Source organism: Cololabis saira, chromosome 22, assembly GCF_033807715.1.
Source record: "Cololabis saira isolate AMF1-May2022 chromosome 22, fColSai1.1, whole genome shotgun sequence".
In the NCBI taxonomy this organism is placed as follows: domain Eukaryota; kingdom Metazoa; phylum Chordata; class Actinopteri; order Beloniformes; family Belonidae; genus Cololabis; species Cololabis saira.
Window position 1 is genome coordinate 14,349,506 of NC_084608.1, and position 22,280 is coordinate 14,371,785.

General features: G+C 41.8%; 2 protein-coding genes across 3 annotated transcripts in view; one reads left to right on the forward strand and one right to left on the reverse strand.

The window, feature by feature from the left end:
* cntnap2a (contactin associated protein 2a) overlaps positions 1 to 19,486 on the forward strand; it is a 412,736-nt gene extending 393,250 nt beyond the window's left edge. The window contains exons 24-27 of one of the 2 annotated variants that reach the window (XM_061713895.1): positions 2,950 to 3,043; positions 13,710 to 13,994; positions 15,598 to 15,669; positions 16,641 to 19,486. In XM_061713895.1, coding sequence (XP_061569879.1) covers positions 2,950 to 3,043; positions 13,710 to 13,994; positions 15,598 to 15,669; positions 16,641 to 16,840 — 651 coding nt within the window. In that variant the 3' untranslated portion in view covers positions 16,841 to 19,486. The remainder of the gene's footprint in view (positions 1 to 2,949; positions 3,044 to 13,709; positions 13,995 to 15,597; positions 15,670 to 16,640) is intronic. The other variant, XM_061713896.1, reaches the window with a different exon arrangement.
* A 442-nt stretch (positions 19,487 to 19,928) lies between these two features.
* ptgdsb.1 (prostaglandin D2 synthase b, tandem duplicate 1) lies at positions 19,929 to 21,453 on the reverse strand. Its single transcript, XM_061713904.1, has 6 exons — positions 21,279 to 21,453; positions 20,925 to 21,064; positions 20,735 to 20,814; positions 20,543 to 20,656; positions 20,355 to 20,456; positions 19,929 to 20,265 (listed from the first exon to the last, which is right to left on the reverse strand). The coding sequence occupies exons 1-6, from the start codon at positions 21,372 to 21,374 to the stop codon at positions 20,246 to 20,248; spliced, it is 552 nt and encodes a 183-aa protein (XP_061569888.1). The 5' UTR covers positions 21,375 to 21,453; the 3' UTR covers positions 19,929 to 20,245.
* Positions 21,454 to 22,280: the final 827 nt, after the last annotated feature.

The following is a 22,280-nucleotide window of genomic DNA, read 5'->3' on the forward strand; positions in this document are numbered from 1 at the left end:
TGTTTTTAACTACCGTCCCTTCCTCTGGCTTTACGTGTTGCTTTGTTTTCTGCAGACTGGCTGAGATCCAGTCCTCTATGAGTAGGGAGAAGCAGAGAAGGACAATCTTGTTTGTATTTCTGGAAGGCAGAGAAACTAATTTGTGGGGTTGAAATTATTCCCATCAATAGCACCGGCTGCAGCCTTGAAGCTAATTAGAAAATTCATTCCAACAGCAATAACTACTTAATTATGTTGCAGGGATATTAAAGTCGTGTATTCCCTCACTCCATCAGCCTTTCTGCTTTCACTTCTCCACTGATGGTCTGCTACTTAAACAGGCTTCTTGTTCCCTCCTTGTTTTAAGCTTTGGACCCACCAAAGGCTTAAGAAATGTCATATTGTTAATTAAAGTGCGATCATATGCTCATTTGTAAGATCATGGAGAAAAATCATTTATTTTAGCTGTGACAAGCTTCACTGAACGTAAAAGGATTTCTTTAATCACTTTGGTGGGACTTCTACGAGCAGCGATGTTGAAGCCGTAAAAAGGTCTTTGTACAGATCTCATCTATTTGATATATGTCTTCATGGAGGTGTTGTGAGCAGGAAAAAAGACTGAGAGCCACCGCTCCTCTCTTAATTTACGAAGAGCAATGATGAGCAGTGGTGATCGTAGTGACTGTAATAATCGCAGAACAGAATTAAAAGCGCTACACAGACGGTCCTCAGTGCAGACAGTGCTTCCCTCTGCGCTGCATGTCTCTCTGCAACTACCACACATGCGGGAAGATGCAGGTCACTGACTACGTTTACATGCAGTCAAAATTCTGGTTAAGGTCAATATTCCGGTTACTGAAACATTCGGAATAATCTGTTTACATGTGTGAGCAAACAGGGTTATCCTTGTATACATGGTAATTGTAATCATTTGGGATATCTGGATCAAACCACCGACGCACGGAGAACGTCATTCTTCCTGTATCTAAATCCAAAACAACAATAACAGCAGCATGGCCGATAATGAACAGCCCAGTAGAAGTCACTTTCTTTTGCACTTTGGTGCTGGTACTGACCCACCGCCAGTGCTTATCACTATTCCTCATCACCTTCTTCATTAATGGAAGGCGAGAACGTGAAGAAAATGGCAAATGGAGCCGGAGCTGTGCCATCCATATCCATGCTACCCGTTTCCACCAGAGCACCCGGACACTTTGGATAAGGGTTTGCAGTCAGGACTGGTGGGAACCGGTCGCAATGATGGAGTTCACCGAAGCCGACTGGCGTGAGAATTTCCGTATGTCTTCCTGGACTCAAAAGACCAAGATTCCTTGCGAAAAGAACATGCGCAGAAAACAAATTCATGTTCCTTTTGATGGTGATATCCCGTTAGGCTATACCAGAGACGTTCTATAAACGAGACAGCCCACTACGGTTGGGTTTCCTGTATCTGTGTCACGTGGGTTTCCCCACTGCCCCGCCCCTTTAGGAGACTAACAGCAGGTCCTGAGTCTATTGAGTCCTATGGGAAAAGTGAACGTGAGCACAGATTATTACCAATTCCTTCGCCCCATAGTAACCTAAGTAAATATGGGACCCATTTTTCAAAAGCCACAAACCTTCTGAACAATCTGACACCAAAATGGCGATTTTCAGACCGACAGATTAGGAGAAAATTAACTTTGTTTGAGACCTGTCTCTGTCTGAGCAACACACTCTCGCGAGATTTGGCTCTCATAGCTAATAATCTAATATAATAATAATACATAGCTCTGCTCAGAGTCGTCGGTCACTGCAGAACTGCCAAAGTCGTTTTCCCATCGGATAAACTGAAATTTAAAATTAAAATAAAACTTGCTTCTTTGCTTAATAATACTGTTATTGTTATTATTGAAGTCTTTTTGGAAGGGAAAAAAAGAATATTAGACTGATCCAATGATCTTGTACTGGGTTGATATATCAGACATTAAAGTAGCAGATTAAAAAAAACGAGCGGCAAAATAAGGCGCAAATATTAAAGTTGTACTGTATCTCGTTCACAACTCTTCCAAAACGATGTGGGGAGAGGGGCGACCACGCCCACTTAGGAGACAGGAAGTGGATACCATTTCATACCATTGGCAGAAACGGTAATGCGTTATTTCTGTATAGAGTATCTTTGGCTATACATGACCAAATACTCGGGTTAGAAAAGAAGTAACCCAGGGTTCATATTCGGGTTTTTAAAAACCGGAATATGAGCAAATTCCGGTTATTCAAAGGGGTTATTGGTATTTACGTGGCCGTGCAAAACCGGGTTATTGCTAATATTCCGGTCAGAAAAGGGTTATTGACTGCATGTAAACGTAGTCAGTGTGCTCAGCCTTACCATCTGCAGTACCCTCTTTTGCATTTCTTACAGAGAGAAGCCTTTAGGCTCTTACTCAATTTCTATTGATAAGTGAGCTTCACACTGCAGAACGATGTTGCAGCAGTTGCTCTCTCTGCAGTCGCTGCATTGGGGCACAAATGCAAAGGTCACTTTTGCATCTCAGAGTGGGGGTTTTGATCAAACAGCGGGTTCTTCCTTTAGCCTCTTGTTGGTACATCAGTGTCCTAAATCATATATCATATGACACTTGACTCACCTGACAAATGATGGTATATTTCTAACAAACCACCCATTAACCACAGTCTGCACGAGATGTTTTTAAACAAATAAATGTGGAGTGAAGATCCATTTCCTGAGAAGTACTTGACTAAGCTCCCACAGGGGGGAGACATTGAGCTGGTAACGCTCCAGATCTTCCGCTTTCCATTGCCTAAGGGCAATTAATAATCATGTTTTAATCATCTGCTAGTATACGCCAGTTCATGTGCTGATGCAGGTTTTACACTGAGTATTTTCTTAAATGCTGAGTTTTAAGTTTGTTTTTTTAAGATTCTCTTTAAAATGCAGAGTCTAATATGTCTCCATGTCTCTAACTCTAGTTGGATCATTATCCTCCTGTCAGCTATAACCTCCCAGATGCTTCAGACACACGGCTCAACCTGGTCAAGACACTTTTCTTGGGCAAAGTCTATGGTGAGTGTGTCACTCTGTTTTATTTTATTATTATAGTTCCTTTTCACTTGTCGTTTTCCCCCATTTACACTGTGAATATTGTTACTCTGTACTATGATTGTATAATATGTGTCCTTTCACTTAGCAGATGTTTGGTACTAAATAATATGAGTTCGAGTTTCTCTTTCTTTGATTTGTAGAAGACTGTCGTCAATTACTACGCTTTGTCAGACTGTCAGATAAACTTTTTTTTATTATTTAGACCATGAAACTGTAGATACTCTATATATTTGATAGAACCATTGTATTCAGATGTATTTCTGCCCGATCAAATTGAAGAAAACCCCTTAAACAGAGACCATCCTGTGTGTGATCGGGTCCTAATATCCATCAGAGATGCATACATAAATATTACTAACCATTGAAAGCAATGTAAAGAATATATTTCTAAAAAATAAAACAATGCAAATACAAAGAAAAATGGTGGCATATATTGTGTTAGATTAAACATATTTTATATTTTGTCCACTAGAGGGCATCAGAAGCCTGCAGAAGGATCCTGGTGTGATCAGTCACATTTTTCAGTGGAGACTCTTTCTTAAACAGTTTCGTTCACCAAAACATCAGCATATATTTTTCATCCAGGATACTTCAATTTATGTGAATTTCAACAACATTCAGAATAAAAGAAAGATAGGTGTGTCCTTGCTTTTTCATCAGCACATAAACTAGTTAAGGTGTGGTTGGCATCAGCCTAAATACACTACCTTGACAAAAATAATAGGAAGAAAGTGATGATAGTTTTTTTTAGATTTGAATTTCTTAAAACTGGTTGGACACTGCTAACCATCAATGAACGAAGGAAGGACACGTTTCACGTTTGGTGCCAGTCTCACACTGTTTGGAGTCTCCTCGTGGTAACTGTGGCGAGATTAAATGGCTCTTTTTGTTTTTAATGACTCTCCTCTTTTCCCTTCATCTTCCCTCATTTCGTTTGCTCTCCACCTCAAATGACAAGAAAGTCAGTGAGGTTGCAGTAATGGCTGGCTTCACCAGTCAGAATTATCGACTGCAGAACACTTCACAGGAAGCACTGGGAATATTCTTTCACATGGACACACAAACATCCAGATAAAAAAAGCACTTGGACGGAAAAATCCATCCTCATCCGGATAAGTAATACAACACAAACAGGCCAAAGTCACCTTCCAAGTGTAGCCAGACTACTTACTTACATTTCAGTCTAAACTTCAACCCAACCAGCAGTGTGAAGTGTTGAGTTGGCTCTGTAGTAAATATGATAACTTTGAGTCGTACACACGGGAAACATAAAGTAAATGATAGAACTGAGGAGGAAGAGACTGAGGATGGAAGTGTGGTGATGAGGCCGATTGAGACAGAGATCCGTCTCATCACATCTGTTCTGTTTCTCTGTTTGAACCACAAAGACAAGAGAGGCTGTCAGACCGCTCAGCTATCAGATGAGAGAATCAGAGAATGACACCCTGTGTTTGATACGGCACACACACACACACACACACACACACACTCACACTGATCAGCGTGACATCTCCTCTGTCTCCTCAGTCTGTGCGATGGGATTAGTTGGTTTAGGAAACAATGGATCACATCAAATAAGCAGACTTTCAGGAGTAGGGAGGAATATGGGTCACTGATAGTCAAACATCATCATCATCCTTCTTTATTTCCCTTCACCTTAAGATACTTTTTACTGATAGATAGATAGATAGATAGATAGATAGATAGATAGATAGATAGATAGATAGATAGATAGATAGATAGATAGATAGATAGATAGATAGATAGATAGATAGATAGATAGATAGATAGATAGATAGATGTGCAACTGCAATAAAGTGCTTGAGATAACTGGTGATGAGATTTTCCTATCACTGGGGGAGTTTTCACCCCCCTCTTCTTAGCAGACTCATTTAAATTCAACCACATTGGAGGGTTTTCTGAGAATGAACAGCCTCTTTAAGGTCATGTCGCAGCATCTCAGATCTTTTCTAGGACACTTGAAAACCCTCTTTGTTTTTTGTTGTGGTTTGTTTTTGGGGGGGCATTCAAAGGAGGATTGTTGGTGTACTTTAGATCACTGTCCTGATGAATAAAGTTCATTTAAGCTCAAGATCACAAACTGATGGACGGTTATCCTCCTTCAGGATTTTCTGGTAGAGAGCAGAATTCATGATTCCATTAATTTCAGCCCGACCATTTATTTATTTATTTATTTGCACAATGACAACAGTAAAGTTTTTTATCATACAAGGACAAATCATTTGTGCAGGAGAGGAAAAGAAGCCCAAAGGGCTTATAAAAAATTCTCCCCCTCAATAAAAAATCACCAAAACAAATCAATCAATAGAAAAAGAATAGAAAGGAAAAGAAAAGGTAAAAGAAACAAAGAAAAATACAATAAACACCCAAACAAAAATATGTATGAAATGGCAATTTCATTTTAGTACGAATCCATCACACTACCACCACCGTGTCTAACTGCTGATGCTGCTTTTTTTCTGGAATACTGTTAGTTTTACTGCAGATGTCACAGCACTTACGCCTTCCACAAAGTTCCACTTCTGTCCCATCAAAAATATTTTCCAATCAAGATCTTTTGTTGTTTTTTGAGAGGGGGGGTTGTCTTATTTTGGCAAATTGGAGATGTGCTTTTGTTCTTTCTGGTCAGCAGTGGTTTTTCGTCTTGAAACGTTCCCATGGATACCATTCTTGCCCAGCCTCCTCCTCTTTATTGTTGAAGCCCGTACACTGACTTTAACGGAGGCAAGAGAGGCCGGCATTGATTTAGATGTTGTTCTGGGCTCTTTTGTGACCTTCTGGATGAGTCAGCGCTGCACTTTTGGAGTCATTTTTATAGACTCATATCTCCTTGAAAGGTTCACTGCTGTTCCACGTTATCTCTCTGTGTATCACTCTGTATCACTGTCCCAAAGTCCCAAAGCCTTAGATATAGCTTCGTAACCCTTTCTAGACTGATAGATGTCTGAGAGAGATATTTTTAGTCTCCTCCATGTTGTCAAACAGGTTTTATTTTAGTCGTTTCTTCATTCTGCAGCAAGCAGGCCTGGCTGGTGAAATTGAGCTCAGCTTTCTGAAAATTAGGGTTAATCACTTAGTCAACTTAGTCAACTGCTTAGTCAACTTCATGATGTGACGAGGGTCACTTTTTTCACATAGAGCCACCTTGGTTTGGATAACTTTTTAATTCCCTTAATGAGTTGAATCCTCATTTAAAACCAGCGTTTTGTATTTACTCAGGTCATCATTGTCTGATAATAACTTTTGTCACTCATCACTTCAGGCCTAATCCGATCAGATCAACAAAAAGATGGTTTGTTTCCTCTAGGATGGTTCTCGGTAGTCGGGCTTTTGTGTTCCTGCTGGTGACAGAAATGACTCAGAGTCATAGCTCTCAGCTGATTGCAGCCTTTGTTTGGGGAATATGGCATCTGTTCACCGCTGCTGGTTTTCTGTGCCATCTTTTCGCGATATGTTCACTTACTCGCTTAGTGTCAGAATTTTGTTTATGGTCCTTATTATCTTTAAGTTGAGCCTTTTTCCCCTTCATTTTGTGTGCTCTATGTGTATATTTTGTCATTCTCAGTATGATTAAAAGTGGCTTGAATGATCTCTGTGTCATGTGGCAGCGGTACCAGAGGCGTTCATTGGAAATACTATTTTAAATAAGACATTCAGGTGGTCTGCCCCCGTGCAAATTCCTTCTTAGTATCCAATACATCAGTAGGATATACCTGCTCCATGACAACACATTAGCTGCCCTCTAACCATGGAATTTCTTTCATCTAAACACTTTCATTACAAAATGAATTAGCAAGAAAAATAAATATATGAAATTGACTTCACATTACATGCTTTTAACAGATGTCACTGTTGCTCTTGTATCTTTCCAGATCTTGAATATGAGGTTCCAGTAATTCAGTATTTGAGAGCACTGTGACAGCTTGAAAACTCGTTTAGTCTTTTTTCAACATCATCTGTTTGGACGACCAAATAATCCATTTACTTTTTTGTAATGCAAAAAACAAAAAACTGTTTTAGATCCAGAACCTTCTGCCTCGTTCTGATGTGACTCATTGGAGGATATGCAGTACGTTAAACTTAGAGTGCAAAAGCAGTAATTGTGAAACCGTGTCCGTCTAATTATGATCATTTTGGTTGTGAAGGGCAGTGTGTATATTTTGGGTTCAGGCTGCTGACGTGCAGTATTTGCTGCTCAGGTTTAATTTAAGAGGTATTGATCTTAAACGGCAGAGATGATTCAGCAGGTACTCCAGTTGTGTCCTGAAGGGAAAGCTTTTTATATCTGTGTATGCATGTAATTGTATCCTTACACCAGCGTTTAACAAAAGCAGAGACATGAATCGTGCTGTGTAACTTGAGCTTGGTTTAACGGGTAAAAATGCAATGCAGACGTCATTGAAGTTTCAGTTTAGGCTAAAGCCAAAGTTGGTGATTAAAATCAGCGTAACTCTCCAGGAAACTAATCTAGCAGATGTAATGTCCTCTAAAATGATGGTGACAGGTCGATGGGTGTGTGTTTGTGCATGAGCACGGTAGGTATGCCGGGTGATGTATCGTGTATGAGCCTCGATCTCTGCATCCCAGCGGAGTCGACGAGGAAGAGTCATCCATCAGTCTGAGCAGCAGGCGCGTTCTCACCTCGCTCTTCTGGGCCATAAATCTGCTGTGTGTGTGTGTGTGTGTGAGGGGGGTGTGTGTGTGTGTGTGTGTGTGTGTGTGTGTGTGTGTGTGTGTGTGTGCGCGTGTGCGTTAAAGGGAACAGATTCAGAGCCAAAGCTAGAGACAGAGTGACAGAAATAGTGCCGCTGTGAAAATGCTATTAGAGACAAAAATGACTGTGGCCCCGAGGATCGGTTGTTAATGACATGCGCATCAGTGACACAGTGAGATTTAAGTTTCTCTCCAACTTTTTTATTCCACATCGCCATTCCTCCTACGTTCACTTTGTCCACACATTTTACTTCAACTTTTACTTAATATTTTCTTTAATGATGAAAAAAACATCTTGTCCTTACAGGGTCTTAAGATTAAGTAAATGCAACCTCAGGTGAACAACACAAGACATGTTACGCTGTGTTTACTCATTTAAATGTAACCTGAATTCCCAAAAGGAAGAGACAATTAATAATGAACTTAGAGAAGCTGTTTTTGCTCAATCTGGGAAATGTTATAACGCTCTTTGACCCATCAATCCAATTTGAAAAAGATTATTCACTAGAGGAAAAAATCTAAATCAGTTAAACATCATGGATGGATGGATGGATGGATGGATGGATGGATGGATGGATGGATGGATGGATGGATGGATGGATGGATGGATGGATGGATGGATGGATGGATGGATGGATGGATGGATGGATGGTACTGTTAATGTTCATCAAAGTACAATTAAAAGGGGCTGTTTTAGGAGAAAATCTCTCTAAAAAGAACCAACAGCACGGTTTAGGTTTATGAGGTCATTTCTAAGCAGCACCTCTGGGACATGAACCGTTGTACAGATGAATCTCAGGTGGAGCCTTAATCTATGATACCTGGGCCATAATTACTTACTTTTTTTTCTTCCGCTTTTGCAAACTAGACTGTTCACCCAGCAGTCTTTGGATCATTGCGTGAGATCAGCTCTCGAGTAGCAAAAGCTTGGCCAAAAATGAGGGTCATGCAATAGCAGGAAGATCCCAAGCACACCACAAAATAAAATTCAAACAGAATGGCTGAGAAAAGAAAGGGTCGAGTTGCTACAACGGTGCAGTCAAAATAGAGGCGCAGTCATGGGATGAACTTCATTTTTCTCACATTGCTTCTGTGTTTTTGTTTAGTGGCCCTGTGAGTAATATAGCATGTGTTGGTGATCATCTGAGGCTGCATTTACCTCATGTTAACACTTACTTACTGTTTTGACATTCAACAGCACTACAATTACCTGAAAAAACACTATTTTAGCCCTGAAATTATGACATTCCCTTTTTTTTTTTAAAGTTAATAAATAAAGGAATTAAAGTAAACTTGTTCAATCTTACCCGTGGTACATGAGCAGTGTTGACATGTAGTCATGTGTGATTGTGACTCCTTGATCTGTGATCTGCAAACCCTCACCTATTTTTTAAAATGTTGTTCATACCCCTCTGTGGCATATTTAAGTCCTGTTCAAATGTTCTTCAGTGAAAGGTGGCCCTATTGTGTCCAAAATTGTCTTATATGGGACAAGGTTTTCACACAGTCATTGTGTAAAACTGTAAACACAAACTAATTGTTTAACTTAGCAACAGTTGCTAAATGGGGTGCAGCTTACCGATAGGTCAACTGTCCATCTATATTTGGTCCCCTGAAAAAGACATTCTACATATTGAATCGCTGCAACTCCTTAACTCTTCCACTAATTTAAAGGCGATACAAATTACAGAGAATCTGCACCTCAGGACAAAGTTCATGATGGAAAACAGCAAGGAAAGAAAGCAGGGTGGGGGGGGGGGCACATCCAAGGAAAGTCAGTATGCAGAAGGGCCAGGAATCAGATATCAAACCTTTAAACTGATGGAAATCCTTCGACTTCGCATGAAACCTGATCAAACTGAATATGAGCCCATCTGAAAAGTAGTTTGACTCACATGCTGTTTCTTCTGTTTTTATAATTAAATAAACAATTGGAAACCATTCGCGTGATGGTTAGTTGGCAGTGTACTGAGGAAGACATTTGCATGGAACGGTTTTATTTAAAAAAATAATTTTACGATGATTCTGTCCTTCTTATCGTCATTTTTGTCAGACAGCCAGCATCCAGCTATATATAGTCACTTATTCGATTCTTTAAGCTCAAATTGGATATCTTGCTGACCATTTTCTATAGCAAGTCATGTATATTGTAAATTAAATGTATTTCCTTCCTTCTAGGCAGCCTGACCATGTCTGTCCTTTGTGTCGTGACCTTTGTTTTTAAGAGCAGTGAGGCTGATTAAAGCTCTGATGAACCCAGATGATCAGATCAGGTTGATATTGCAGACTGGCTCGTCTCTCTTATCTCCCTCCATACATAGTATCTCTGATTGGCTGTTCCTTCACCTCTGTCATCCAAATTGAGGTGGATGTATCTTTTAGTAGTTTTTGGGTGTGAAAGAGAGAGAGAGGGAGAGAGAGAGAGTTTGCACAAGTGGGACAACAATGACATCATGCCGTCCTCCATGGCCATGGACTTGAGACGCTCCTAATCCAGGCCAGCGTAGATCCAGGACCCGGGTTTTCTCCTGCTGCTGCGTCAGAGTGGGTCAGAGTGGGGGTGGGACTGCACTGCAGAGAAAGAGGGAGGGATAGAGGGAGGTAGAAACACACAGAAAAGGAGGGGAGATGCTTGTCAGTGTAGTGCTGTGTTAAGAGGTCCGCATTACAGAGAGGAGGAACCTGAGAAAGAAGAGGAGGGGAAGATTTGTCTCCAAAAATTGTCTCCAGGAAAAAAAACTCTATAGGTAACTGGTTTTATGTACGTCGGTGTGTCCTCTTCTGTGTTACAGCATCTACGTATGTGTGCCAAGGTTTTTTGTGGGTCAGTGTGTGTCAATTCATTGTTAACTGCACGCCGAGGTACAGGGGTTGATTCTGTATTTTTACATTCGTGAAGTGAATTTACCTGCTGGACCCAACAGTCTTTGGATGTCATGGAGGGAGGTCACACAACCCCATCATTTGAGCCAGAAATGGGTTGAATATTTGTTATTTCTCTGCTCTATCTGTTTATATCTCCAGTGTGTTACCTGCATGTGTGTGTTTCTTGCTAGGAATCTGTACATCCTGATCAATCAGGAAGCTAGAGGTGATTAACACAGGTGAATACACCTCTGTGTGCATGTATTTAGTATGGGTGGATGTTTCCACCACAGGTGTGTTTACCCTCAGCTACAACTCAGCTTCCCATCCTTTTTAGTTAGTTTCTTACCCCTCTATTATAAAACCCCTCCTCTATCACTTCTGTTCAGTTCAGTGCTGTTAACACAGACAAGAATTCATACATAACCAGAGTGCATGATGGAGAAGTTGCTTCAATCCACGTTTAATTTCTGTAACAGTCAAACTTTGCAGTGGGACACGCAAGAAATGAAATCTGGAATATCAAAGCCACTTATTTGCTTTTTTAAATTCATATCCTGCAGCATTTCTGCTGCTCTGCCTCTCTCTGTCTGGCCTCGTCTGCACTACATGTCCCGTGACCGGCAGCCAGACACCACAGGCGCATGTGTGCATGTCAAGAATTTGCTTTCACAAAATGCGAGGTGGTTGGACTCGTATTAACATTCTTTTCATGCATCTCAGATGCATCGTACTTTCATTACTTCCCAACCGCCACCTTATTTTCTCCTTCTCTCGAACCGCAGTCAGTTTCCATTTGTTGTCATGGAAACTGTGTTTGATCTCCTGTTCCGAAGACCCTTCTCTTCACCCCACTTTTCCCACCTTTTTGTCGCCCACTCAGGGAGATTGTGCTCTGTTTTTTCTTCTCATCTTTTTCCTCTCATCTTCCTCTCACCTTTCCATCCACTCCCCACTCATCCCTCTCGGCCTGGCAGCCACACCCTCCCGCTCAGCTAGCCCTGCAGTTTCACCAGCCTGCCTCCCCCTCTTCAAAGCGAAAACACCCCTCAACTACACATTCCCTGTTCTTCGGCGCTGCCTTTTTGAATTATTCATGTGACGTCTGCACGTTGGTGACACACTGCCGGAGGATGCTCTGATCAGCATCCAGCCCTTGTTGCTGTTGTGACATGTGCGGGTTTTATTATTTTATTTTACTTCCCTGGCTTGTTTGATTATGATTGGTGTGCTAAAGAGCTGTTGGCTTGTGTGTTTGTCAATGTTTTATTGATTAGTCTGGAAACCTTTTAAGATGCCACCAGGGCGAGTAATAAAAGGGATTACAGACCAGCAGGTTGCTTTGTGGTCGGCGGCTCTGACAAGGTGGAATTACTTGTTTATGTTTGAGCTTCAACGTGCTGTTAAGTGCTGCGAATTAACAGGATTCTCATGAAAACCTACCTCAGAGTCTTAAAATGTTACATTTTTGTCTTGAAAGTTTATTTCATGGGCACCTTTGTGTTGTGGTTCCATTTGATTGTATTATATTCTGGTATTCAGAGTCGCCCAACCTTCCTCTAAGTGCTAACAATTAAGATTTTAATCGTCACCAAGTCTTATTGTATAGTGAAGGTGTTTATGTTGACTATCTGTTCCTCTTTTTGAATTAAATGGATGATGCTACTAAAATCACTGCGGTTTCTAATGAGGGAATTGTGAGCGGTTGCTACTAATTTCATATTTTTGCTAAACATGTGGCCATACAATTGGTTTGTGGTTTGATATGGCTTTGTATGCAAAGCAGCCTGTTCTACTCCCAGCAGAGAGGCGATTAGTATTCACACACAGCCTCTGCAGTGATCAACACATGTTCAGGCATACGGGGAGACACACAGACACTCATACAGTGCACTCGTAAAACTGCTGTTATCAGTAATCCGTTCCCTGTGTTTACTGTAATGTTGTTAGGCGCTTGTTTCCCTCCTCTGTATGCATGTCTGTCTCTCCGTCCCCGTCGTGCACCCCCTCACATATGCAAATCACACACAGTTACTCATCAGCAGCATCCACGCCATTTCCAAGGTGAGAAGTCTCTGGTAAAGTGTGTGTGTGTGTGTGTGTGTGTGTGTGTGTGTGTGTGTGTGTGTGTGTGTGTGTTGCTGCAGAAGGAGAGAGCTACTGCTCTGTTTGTCCACCTTTAGACAAGAGTGCTGTAATTATCTTGTCCTCGAGAAAAAAAACATGTATTGTATGAAAACACCGGTCATTTGCTATAAAATGATACGGCATAGTGTGTATTTTGTACACACACACACACACACACACACACACACACACACAGTTTAAATGTCTGTAGAAGATCTGGTCAGAAGATGAACACAAAGGCTCTATTCCTTGCAGCAAAATCGATATTGTACCAACACACACACACACACACACTGAATTGGGGGCATCAAAATTGGATAAAGGGAGAGAATTACATTATAAACCATGTCCAGATACTCCGAATCCTATCATCCAAGATAACCGGATTCATTAAATAAGCAAATGCATGAACAAACACACAGGGAGCACGCCCGTGTCTCTCCCCTGTTTATATTGCTTTGCAGGATTGTCCAAACAGCTTTGAAAAGAGTGTGCTGCAGGAGAGCAGCCTGAAATGTAAAAATGGAAACCTTGTTGTGCACACGCGACCAGAGTTCATGGAGAGGACTCGAGTACTTTAAGGAGTGTGTCTGGAGGCGTGTGCTTCAAGAGGGTTACTCGTGCTGAGGGCCCTTTTACTTGTTTGTTTGCCTAATGCAGTTTAAGTCATATCTTCTTTAAACATCTGTGTATGTTTTAAACCTGAGCTCATACTGTCATGAAGGTTTCTTTCAGTGGATGCTAAGCAAGCACCAAAATACATGCATAATTTATCTTTAACTGTTTTTTTTCTCTATTTTTCTGTAGTATTGATGGAAATGGGTCCACAACAGTTTCACTAAAGGGTAACACAACTAATCCCTAAATACAGTCTAACAAGCTTCTCTCCAATTCTCTTCAGAAACTGGTCACATAGACCCGGTCCTCATCGAGCGTTACAACACCCCCGGATTCGTCGGCTGTCTGTCACGGGTGCAGTTCAACGGAATCGCTGCGCTCAAGTCCGCCCTGCGAACGTCTACACGGGCTCAGGCCGCGCCGGCAGCTGCTCAACCCGACAAACAGCCTGCAGCCGCCTCACCTGCGTCTTACCAGGGCAATCTGGTGGAGTCCAACTGTGGGGCATCACCTCTCACCATCCCACCAATGTCTGCAGCAACGGATCCCTGGCATCTGGACAACACAGGTCAGCACAGCACCAATCAGCCTCAACGTGGTCACATCAGGCCCTCTTTCTTCCTCGTATATATCGTATATACTGCACACATCCATTTTATTAGAAGCCTGTTGTTGGAACAAATTCAAGTTTTAAGTGATTTTGATTGTCCACAATAGGTTTGGGGGATCGCGTGACTCGTGTGTAAGGTCATTGTTAGGCCCGGGTGTCCAGGAAGAAATGTGGAAGTAATATATATATGACTATCAATTTAAAGGATGAAAATACAAATTCCCAAAATGTCAGGACACTGAATAAATCTGAATAAAAACAGAATGCAAAGAACAAATTAAGATTTGATGCCCACGATCTTTAGGCCCTCAGGTGCATCAAAACCTGATGTGATTTCCTAATGAAAATCCATGCATGGGGTCAGGAACACCTCTGGAAATCAAAACACAGTTCCCCCTGCCATCCACAAAAGCAGCTTAGTGCTCTACTGTGCAAGGAAGTAGCCATGCAGTAAGCGGTAAGCAACCCGGATGTTTCACCATCTTTTTCTGGGCCAATGAAAATGTTTGGCGGAACAGTGAATTCTTCTTATCAGTGCTCACTTCAGACGCCTTCATGAGTGTGCATTGGTGCCTATGGAGCAGGCGTCTTCCAGATCCATACAACCCCATGTTACTTTCAGGGAGGCTCTTGTATCTTTGAGCCAGACGACTAAACTGGGCTGCCTACAGTCCAGACCTTTCACCAGCTGAAAACATTTGGCACATCATGACACAAAAGGTACAACAAAGGAGACAGTTCAGATGTTATTCCAGACAAGCATGTGACGACATTCTTCTTCAAAACTCCAGCCACTAGTTGCCAGACGTACAGCATGTAGTGTTGTTAAAGGAAGAGGGGGTCCTAGACGGCCAGAAACATTGCCCTGCTCCAACATTTTTGAGACTTTTTGCTGCCAGCGAATTCAACATGCCTTTTTTTTTTCTTAAGATGATCCATTTCATCGCTTTCAATATTTCATATCCTTTCTGTGTCTTGTGAACGAAGCGCATGTGGCTGGCACCACAGACTGTCTGGCTGGCAACATTCGGTGCTTTCAGCTATGCTTAAACTTCTTTAGTTTGAGAGTCGCCAGCCTTTCCACTCCTCTGTCCCTTATTTCTCTCCACGCATTCATCCTGCAGGGCTGCTCAAGCACAGAGATTAGTCGATGATTTGTGAAGGATATAAAGAAGCAGGAGATGTTAACCCTTTACCTCCGACGCTTTGGGAAAGATAGAAGAGAGTTAGTAGTGATGTGTTTTATTGCAGCTTACCATCTCGAGTGAGTACAGAGGAAACCAAGAACTGTTTGCCCACTTTCATCAGTGAACCGTGTGGCTTCCTGTTTCTTCTCCGAGGCAAAATGTCATCGTTATCACCACAAACTATGTATGAAATTGTTCCTTGTGATTTTTTTATTTTACCACTAAGAATAGACCCAAATCTCTTAATCTGCGCCTGATGTTTGACATGTTTATACTTTACTGACCTTGAGATGCACTCAGCATCAAATACATTGCATTTCTTACCCTGTTGTGGTCGCTTCATGAGTCCTCTTGTCTTTCTGTCTGTTCCTCAGATGCAGAGTTCCCCTTCAACGAGGAAAGAGTCATCCCTGATGGAGTCAACAGGGACTCGGCCATCATCGGAGGTACTAAATGCCATCATCACTTTACATTAACATGATTAACACGAAACCTTAGCTGCCGGTATCAAAATGTTTGTTGTTGGTTTGGGCTGCCAGGGACTTCAACATGAAACATGACTCATGATGCTCTCCACCTGACTATTGATGCCAGATAAAGACAAGGAGGGGATAGCGACTAAAAAACTTTAAATTATGTCTAAGTTTTTCCTATCATTATAGTCTCTTTTGCACTATAAAGCAGCCTTGCAGACTGCTGTTGCCACCAAAACACATACTTCTTGTCATGCAACACCTACAACGAAATTAAGATACGATCCTTTCCGTGCAAAGAATCATAAAGAGGTATAACATCCTTTATGTATAACAGAGTTTCTCAAAAAACAAATTACTACTTCTTATAAAAAAAAGTACTTGCATTGCCCTGAACATCTGCTGAAGGGAAGCAGTTAAAACAGGAAGTGAATAAGATGATCCTTTAGAGTGCGTGGGATCTTTTGAGGCGGTGGAAACTACGCAGCTCTTCCAGGGGCAGAGGAGAACAGCCTGTGATCTTCCCAGCTGTAGCAACAACCCTCTGGAGCACGAACACGGAGCACATTGATAAGCTTCTTATGGACCGGCAAGAGACGGATCCAAGCAGCTTTTGTGTGGGTTGGTTCCTCCCGAGTATTCTCAGGGCTTACTTAACGTTCTGTGATGCCTGGTGTCCAGGTCAGGTCGTGTCGTTTGCAGGCGCCCTCTGATCACAGTCCCTGTTGATGTACAGGAGTGTACATCTTTTTACTCCTCTATTCTATGATGAACTGCTTGGTCTTGGTTATTGTCCAGCACCAACTAGGCCCAGTATCTGGACTCCAGATGTTCTCTAGGAGTAGATGGTTGAGGGCTTGTGGTCCTCAGGGTAGGAGCTACATAGAGATAGATGTCGGACTGGAAGATGCTCAGGCATGACGTGACGTGTGTTTCTGCTGCAGGTATCATCGCGGTGGTGATCTTCACCATCTTGTGCACGCTGGTGTTCCTGATCCGCTACATGTTCCGTCACAAAGGCACCTACCACACCAACGAGGCCAAAGGCAGCGGGGAGTCTGCCACGGAGTCGGCGGACACGGCCATCATCGGCACCGACAACCCAGAGACCATCGACGAGTCAAAGAAGGAGTGGTTCATCTAACGACTAATGATGGAACTCAGACGCAGAGGAGTTTGTGAGACCATCAGTTGTTTAATCAAGAGACCAAACACTGGAGAGATGGAAGATTGGCTATTCAGTAGGACAACAAACTCCCAGAAAAGGCGAGATGTGGGAAAGAAACACGTGTACAGAGATATTTTTTGCTTTGTTTTGTTTGTTTCTTTCTTTTTTTTATACATATATATCTAGAGTATTAGAAAAAGAAGAGAGGGACACTTATTCGGTGGAGCACAATTGTAAGAGACTTTATGTGTACATACTAACAAGCTTGTCCTTCTTTGTATTGTGCTTGGGAGTTTTTGGGAGTCCTTTGAATACTGTAAATGACAAATAATTACTGGGTGGTGTAATAGCAAAAATGTATCGCCAGTCCCTGTTGCATTTTGATTTTATATTTTAACAAAAATCTTATATCAAAAATGACCAAATCAACATGCCAAACCCTTTTTTTCTTTCTTTCTTTCTTTGCACCAGTCTGTCAACACATGTTCATCATCTGATACACCACTTCTATAGTGGTAGCATAGAGGTGACTATGGATGCCAAACATTTCTTTGTAAATACAATATTTTATGTTACTTTGTCTTCAAAAGATTTATTTAAAGTCTAAACATCGATGAGAAACGTCATATCTATATTACAGTGATATATGTTCATGATATTATAAATGTGTGTGTGAAATACAGAGTTTTATGTTTAAATCTCATGACATTCGATTGTATGAGATGTTCCTCCCTGCAGCAGGGCAGAGAGGGATTTCTCAAAGAATGATGGGAAATCAGACACATGGTTGGTTTAGTTCATCCTCACGGCAGCTTTCTTTGAATTTAGAGTGGGTGAAACAGAGAAAAGCATTCAAACATTTGTTTCTTTGCCAAACACTTAAGTCTTAAAACCGATTTTTGCATTTAATGTTTGGCTTTGAGTTTCAGAGTTTTATGCATTTTTTTTATCATCATTATTTTGCATCTTAGACTAACATTTTGCAAAGCATGCATCAGTGTGTGTTGGCCAATTCCAGGATGAAACAAGTGCCAGAGGAGGCAGCTGGGGCTCATACAGAGGAGATCAAATGTCTCAAAAAGCAGCAAGGGAAAAAAAAAATATCAGAGAAACACCTGCAGCGAGCTGAGATGATGATTGGCTTACAATCCCGCTGTGCCTTCAAGGTGTTGAGCCATGTCGCCTTGCCTCACTCTACTTAACTCAAACCCGTCACCAAAACTGGGCGGCTGCTGCGTGAAATCTCTCCAGGTGTCCTCCGACTCCTGCTCTCAATGGTGCTGTTCAGTTTCCGATGAATCCCCATAAAACCTTGACTTGGAATAAAATAAATAAATGACCAGAAACTCCTCCCATCTGGAGAAGTTAGCAGCTGCCCTGTGAGACACACGTGAAGCACCGTCTCTTGTTCAGTTGCAAGAGCCACATGCTCAGAATGAGGTGACGGTGGCTCTGCAGCGGCAATTTTGAACCATGTTTTTCACGCGAGTTATGTTTACCTGTTACCTGTGTCGCAACTGAAAACTGTTAACAATAACGTTATTTTCTTTGTGAATTTGTATTTTCTTTTTGTACGTCTGCTTGGTCAAACAACTCCATCTCTGGCGTGGGCGGGTTTGGTGCATCACCGTGATCATCGTCACCTCAGGGTTGAGTGTTAACCATGGATCACTATCGGAGGACAGCTGATGAGTTCAGCCTGCCTTCTACTGAGGCCTCAAAGAAAGCTTTCTCTGTTCTCGTGTCATATTGAGCAACTCTATTTCCCTTTTCCTTTTTTTTCTTGATTAAAATACTCATTCTCCATATAGACATGCACACACTCGTGAAATGTGGCATGAACATGACGAATGAAGTGTCGGCACTGACAGACTAAACCATAACCCATATGTTTTGCTTTCAGTGCTACTGAGTTCAATAAAAAAGTGTTTGATCAGTAAATCCGTCTTCTTGAATGCATCAGTTTTATGAAGAGCATGTTCAAATGCAGATACACTTCCACTCGGTGTCACACCACCTTCTAACCTGAATTAATGAGCCCTGTTTTATGAAATTGAGTTTAAAAAGATATATAAGAAGGGAAGGAAAGAAAAGCAAGAAAGAGAGGGTCTGAAAAGGTGAAGAGAAAAATCAGCATTCAATGTGAATTCATCACCAATACAGATTTATCCAGTGGGGTTTGTTACAATGACTTCATTTAGCACCAGCCTTAGTTTAATTTGTTTAACCCTAAAAAATAAGCAATACTTGATTATCTTTGTGTTTGTTTCTAGTTATATTATATTTTTTAAGTAAAAAATGTGGTTTGTCTCGTATTGAAGGTGGAGATGCTGCCCTCTTGTGGACATAAGTTGCATCTGTAATCGGACATTATAAAGACAAACCAGCGTCAAAAACCAGTTTAAATGTGATTTCAACACAATTATACGTCCTCCTGAAAATATATTAGGATGTTTCCACTCATGGACCACATTAAGGAAACATATGAAGCATGCAACAGTAAGGGACAAGCAGGAAAATGACTGGTGATCGCCTCAATCAAAACGGTAAAAACGTCTAAAATTGACTCAAAGCAAATGAACAAAACTTTTTTTTTTTTTTTAAGTAATGATGCACCAAGAAATGAGACGATACAAAAAAAGATCATGTACTCATAAAAATAAAAGCAGTAATGTGAAATAAAAAGAAAATAAATGGTTTTATCATTTTATCATTTATTAATTATACCGTTTCCAATGCCGTTTCCTTGTCTGCTTCTACATTTGAGTTGATGTCTTTATTTCTACGAGAAGCCCTGAGTTAGATTTTTCCAGGATTTCTCATGATTTATTTATTTTTTTATATAACGTATATTCAAATGTGTTTCCCCGTTAAGTACTTGTGTATTACCATATAAGAGTATAATCGCTATTGATCACTACACCTCCATACAACTACAGAAATGTGTGGAGCATGCTGTTACACCGCTGGCCGCTAGAGGGCAGTGTGTTACAATATTAGTATGACCTCAGGCCTACAGACGTATACAATTCTGAGAAATGCAAATACTCTGCACTCAAAAGCGTTGTTTTAAATTTTTTATTGGCTTTTATTTCATTTTAATAAAAGAAAAAAACACTACAAAAGAATTCAGCAGTTACAAAACACAGTCACAGTCATGTGCTCTTTCCCATTTGACTCACTGTCAACCTTTTATTGTTATTGTTTTCTCTAATGCAACTGTTAATATGCAAGTTAAAGAGAATAAAGTCTGAACTAGGTGTGCTTTGCATGCAGCGTTGCTGACTTTGGTTGTATTATTGTCCGAGGTGGGGCTTGGTGACGCAGCAGACATGAGGATCGTGGGGTGATGCGGGGTTGGGGTTGGCGGGTTCAGGGCCTTCAGGCCTCGGGGCACTCAGCTGTGAAAAACGCAAACAACAACACCAATGAACAAAGGTTCTAGGCACCACAATACCTTTTTTATGACGTCAGAGTGGTGAAAACGCACGGTTCTTTGGGAGCATGGCGATGTTTTCTGCGAGGATGCCGGTGCCCAGGGAGAACTGCGTGAACTTCTCCTGCAGGACCGCACTGGTTTCGGGGGAGCGCCCTGCAAGCACAACATGGGTTTTTTTTTTTGTATCCTCCAGCAAATCCTTATTAGAGATGCAAAAGGCTCAAACAGGCCGGACTTACTGTACAGCTTGTTGAGGACCTCTGAGTTGCCGTCCTTGGTTTTGATGGTGTGCACCAGGGCGTAGTCGTTGTACACTACATCAACGATGCGCATGTCGTTGTCGTTGTTCCAAACTGGGGGGAGAGGAGAGAGCTGCATCAGGTTAGACAGCCGGGGTTACGTCTCTGCGCTCTGCTCTGACCTCAGCTCACCCTGGCTGCGGAAGGTGAAGCGTCCAGGGGTTTCGGTTTTCTTAGCCAGGTGGGTCATCCTCCAGCAGGAACCATCACCACTACACACAAACACAGGAGAGGCACGTTTATCTGCTGTAACCAGAGGTGGGTTTTCCATCGCAGGGTATCAGGAGTTATACATGTATCACAGTGCACATGAGTTGCTTACTTGAGGTTGGAATAAGACAAGTCCAGGTCTCCACCTTCAGTTGGAACCAACACGGCAGTTCCCATCTTCATGGAGTCTTTGTGGTTCACAAACCACACAGCGTTGGAAGCAAATCCAACCATGTACCATTTGCCTGCCATCTGAAACACAATCAGAAGATGACAACTTAATCAAAGTCCCTTCAGACATAACCTAGAAAGCACATGCACAACTTCACTCTCATTTTCCATTTTCTTAAAGTGACATTTGTTCATTGCACTGCTGGATGGAAGTACAGACACTAATAACTCTTTCCAAAACTTGACATTGTCTTTTGGAAGGAGTCTCATGTCAAAACAGTTCTCTCGTTCTTACTTTCTCCAGGTTGAAGTCTTTTACAGGCATGACTTCCGCACATGCGGCCAGCACGCAGGTCAGGGCGGCCAGCATCCTCAGCGCTGCGTTCCTCATGGTGTCCTTTGTTCCGAGCTTGTCGTGCAGGGAAAGATCAGCAGCGTCAAGGCGAAGTGAGGAGGTGCAGCCAGCACAGGCTTCTTATAGTTAGCAGCAGCCTCCTCCTGATTTGTCTCCTCCCACCTACCGACCTACCGGTGCTGGCCTTCTTATTACAAAAGCAGTTGGATCTTTCCCAATTGAATACAAATCACAGCTGTTACACAACCAGCACGTGCGGGAGAAGGGAGAGATGGGGAGAGAAGAATGCAGCTCCTTTAACGCCCCACCTCTCTGATCCACCCTCGCCACAGAAACTCAAGGGCGACTGACCCATCAGGGCATCGGTTTGGTGCAGGAGCGTGCAAAAGTCTCCACAAAATATGCCAAATGTTTTTGTCCCCTGGAGAAAAACACAAACTCTGGAGGCTGATAAACTCCACATGAATAAGACAACAGCCTCCACATAAGGATCCAATTTGAAGCTAATTTTGCTCTGCCAGGAGCTCAGAGCTTCACCATTTATCCTGCAGACCTTTGCCAGTGATTTCTCGAGTGATTTGACCTTTTTTTTCACTTTTCACTTTGAGTGTTAAAAGCTTTGAAACATGAGGATTCTAATGGTGTTGCATATCACTTTTCTCGGTTTTGTCACAGCTGGGACTCCAGGGAGAGTTGAATTAATATTTTATCATTTCACATGAACAGTTGCATTAATCTTTATTTTATCTGAAGACAATGTAGCTCAAACCATCACTGATCCGGTGAACTTCCAGAATCTGCACGTAAACGCAGATTCACTGTGAAGTCTTATTTTACTGAAATGTGCTGAATCAGAGCTCCCTTTGTATGGAGACCAGACAGGCACTGACGTGCAGTACAGCGGTTACATAACACGCATCCAGATGTGCAGGGGGTGCATGA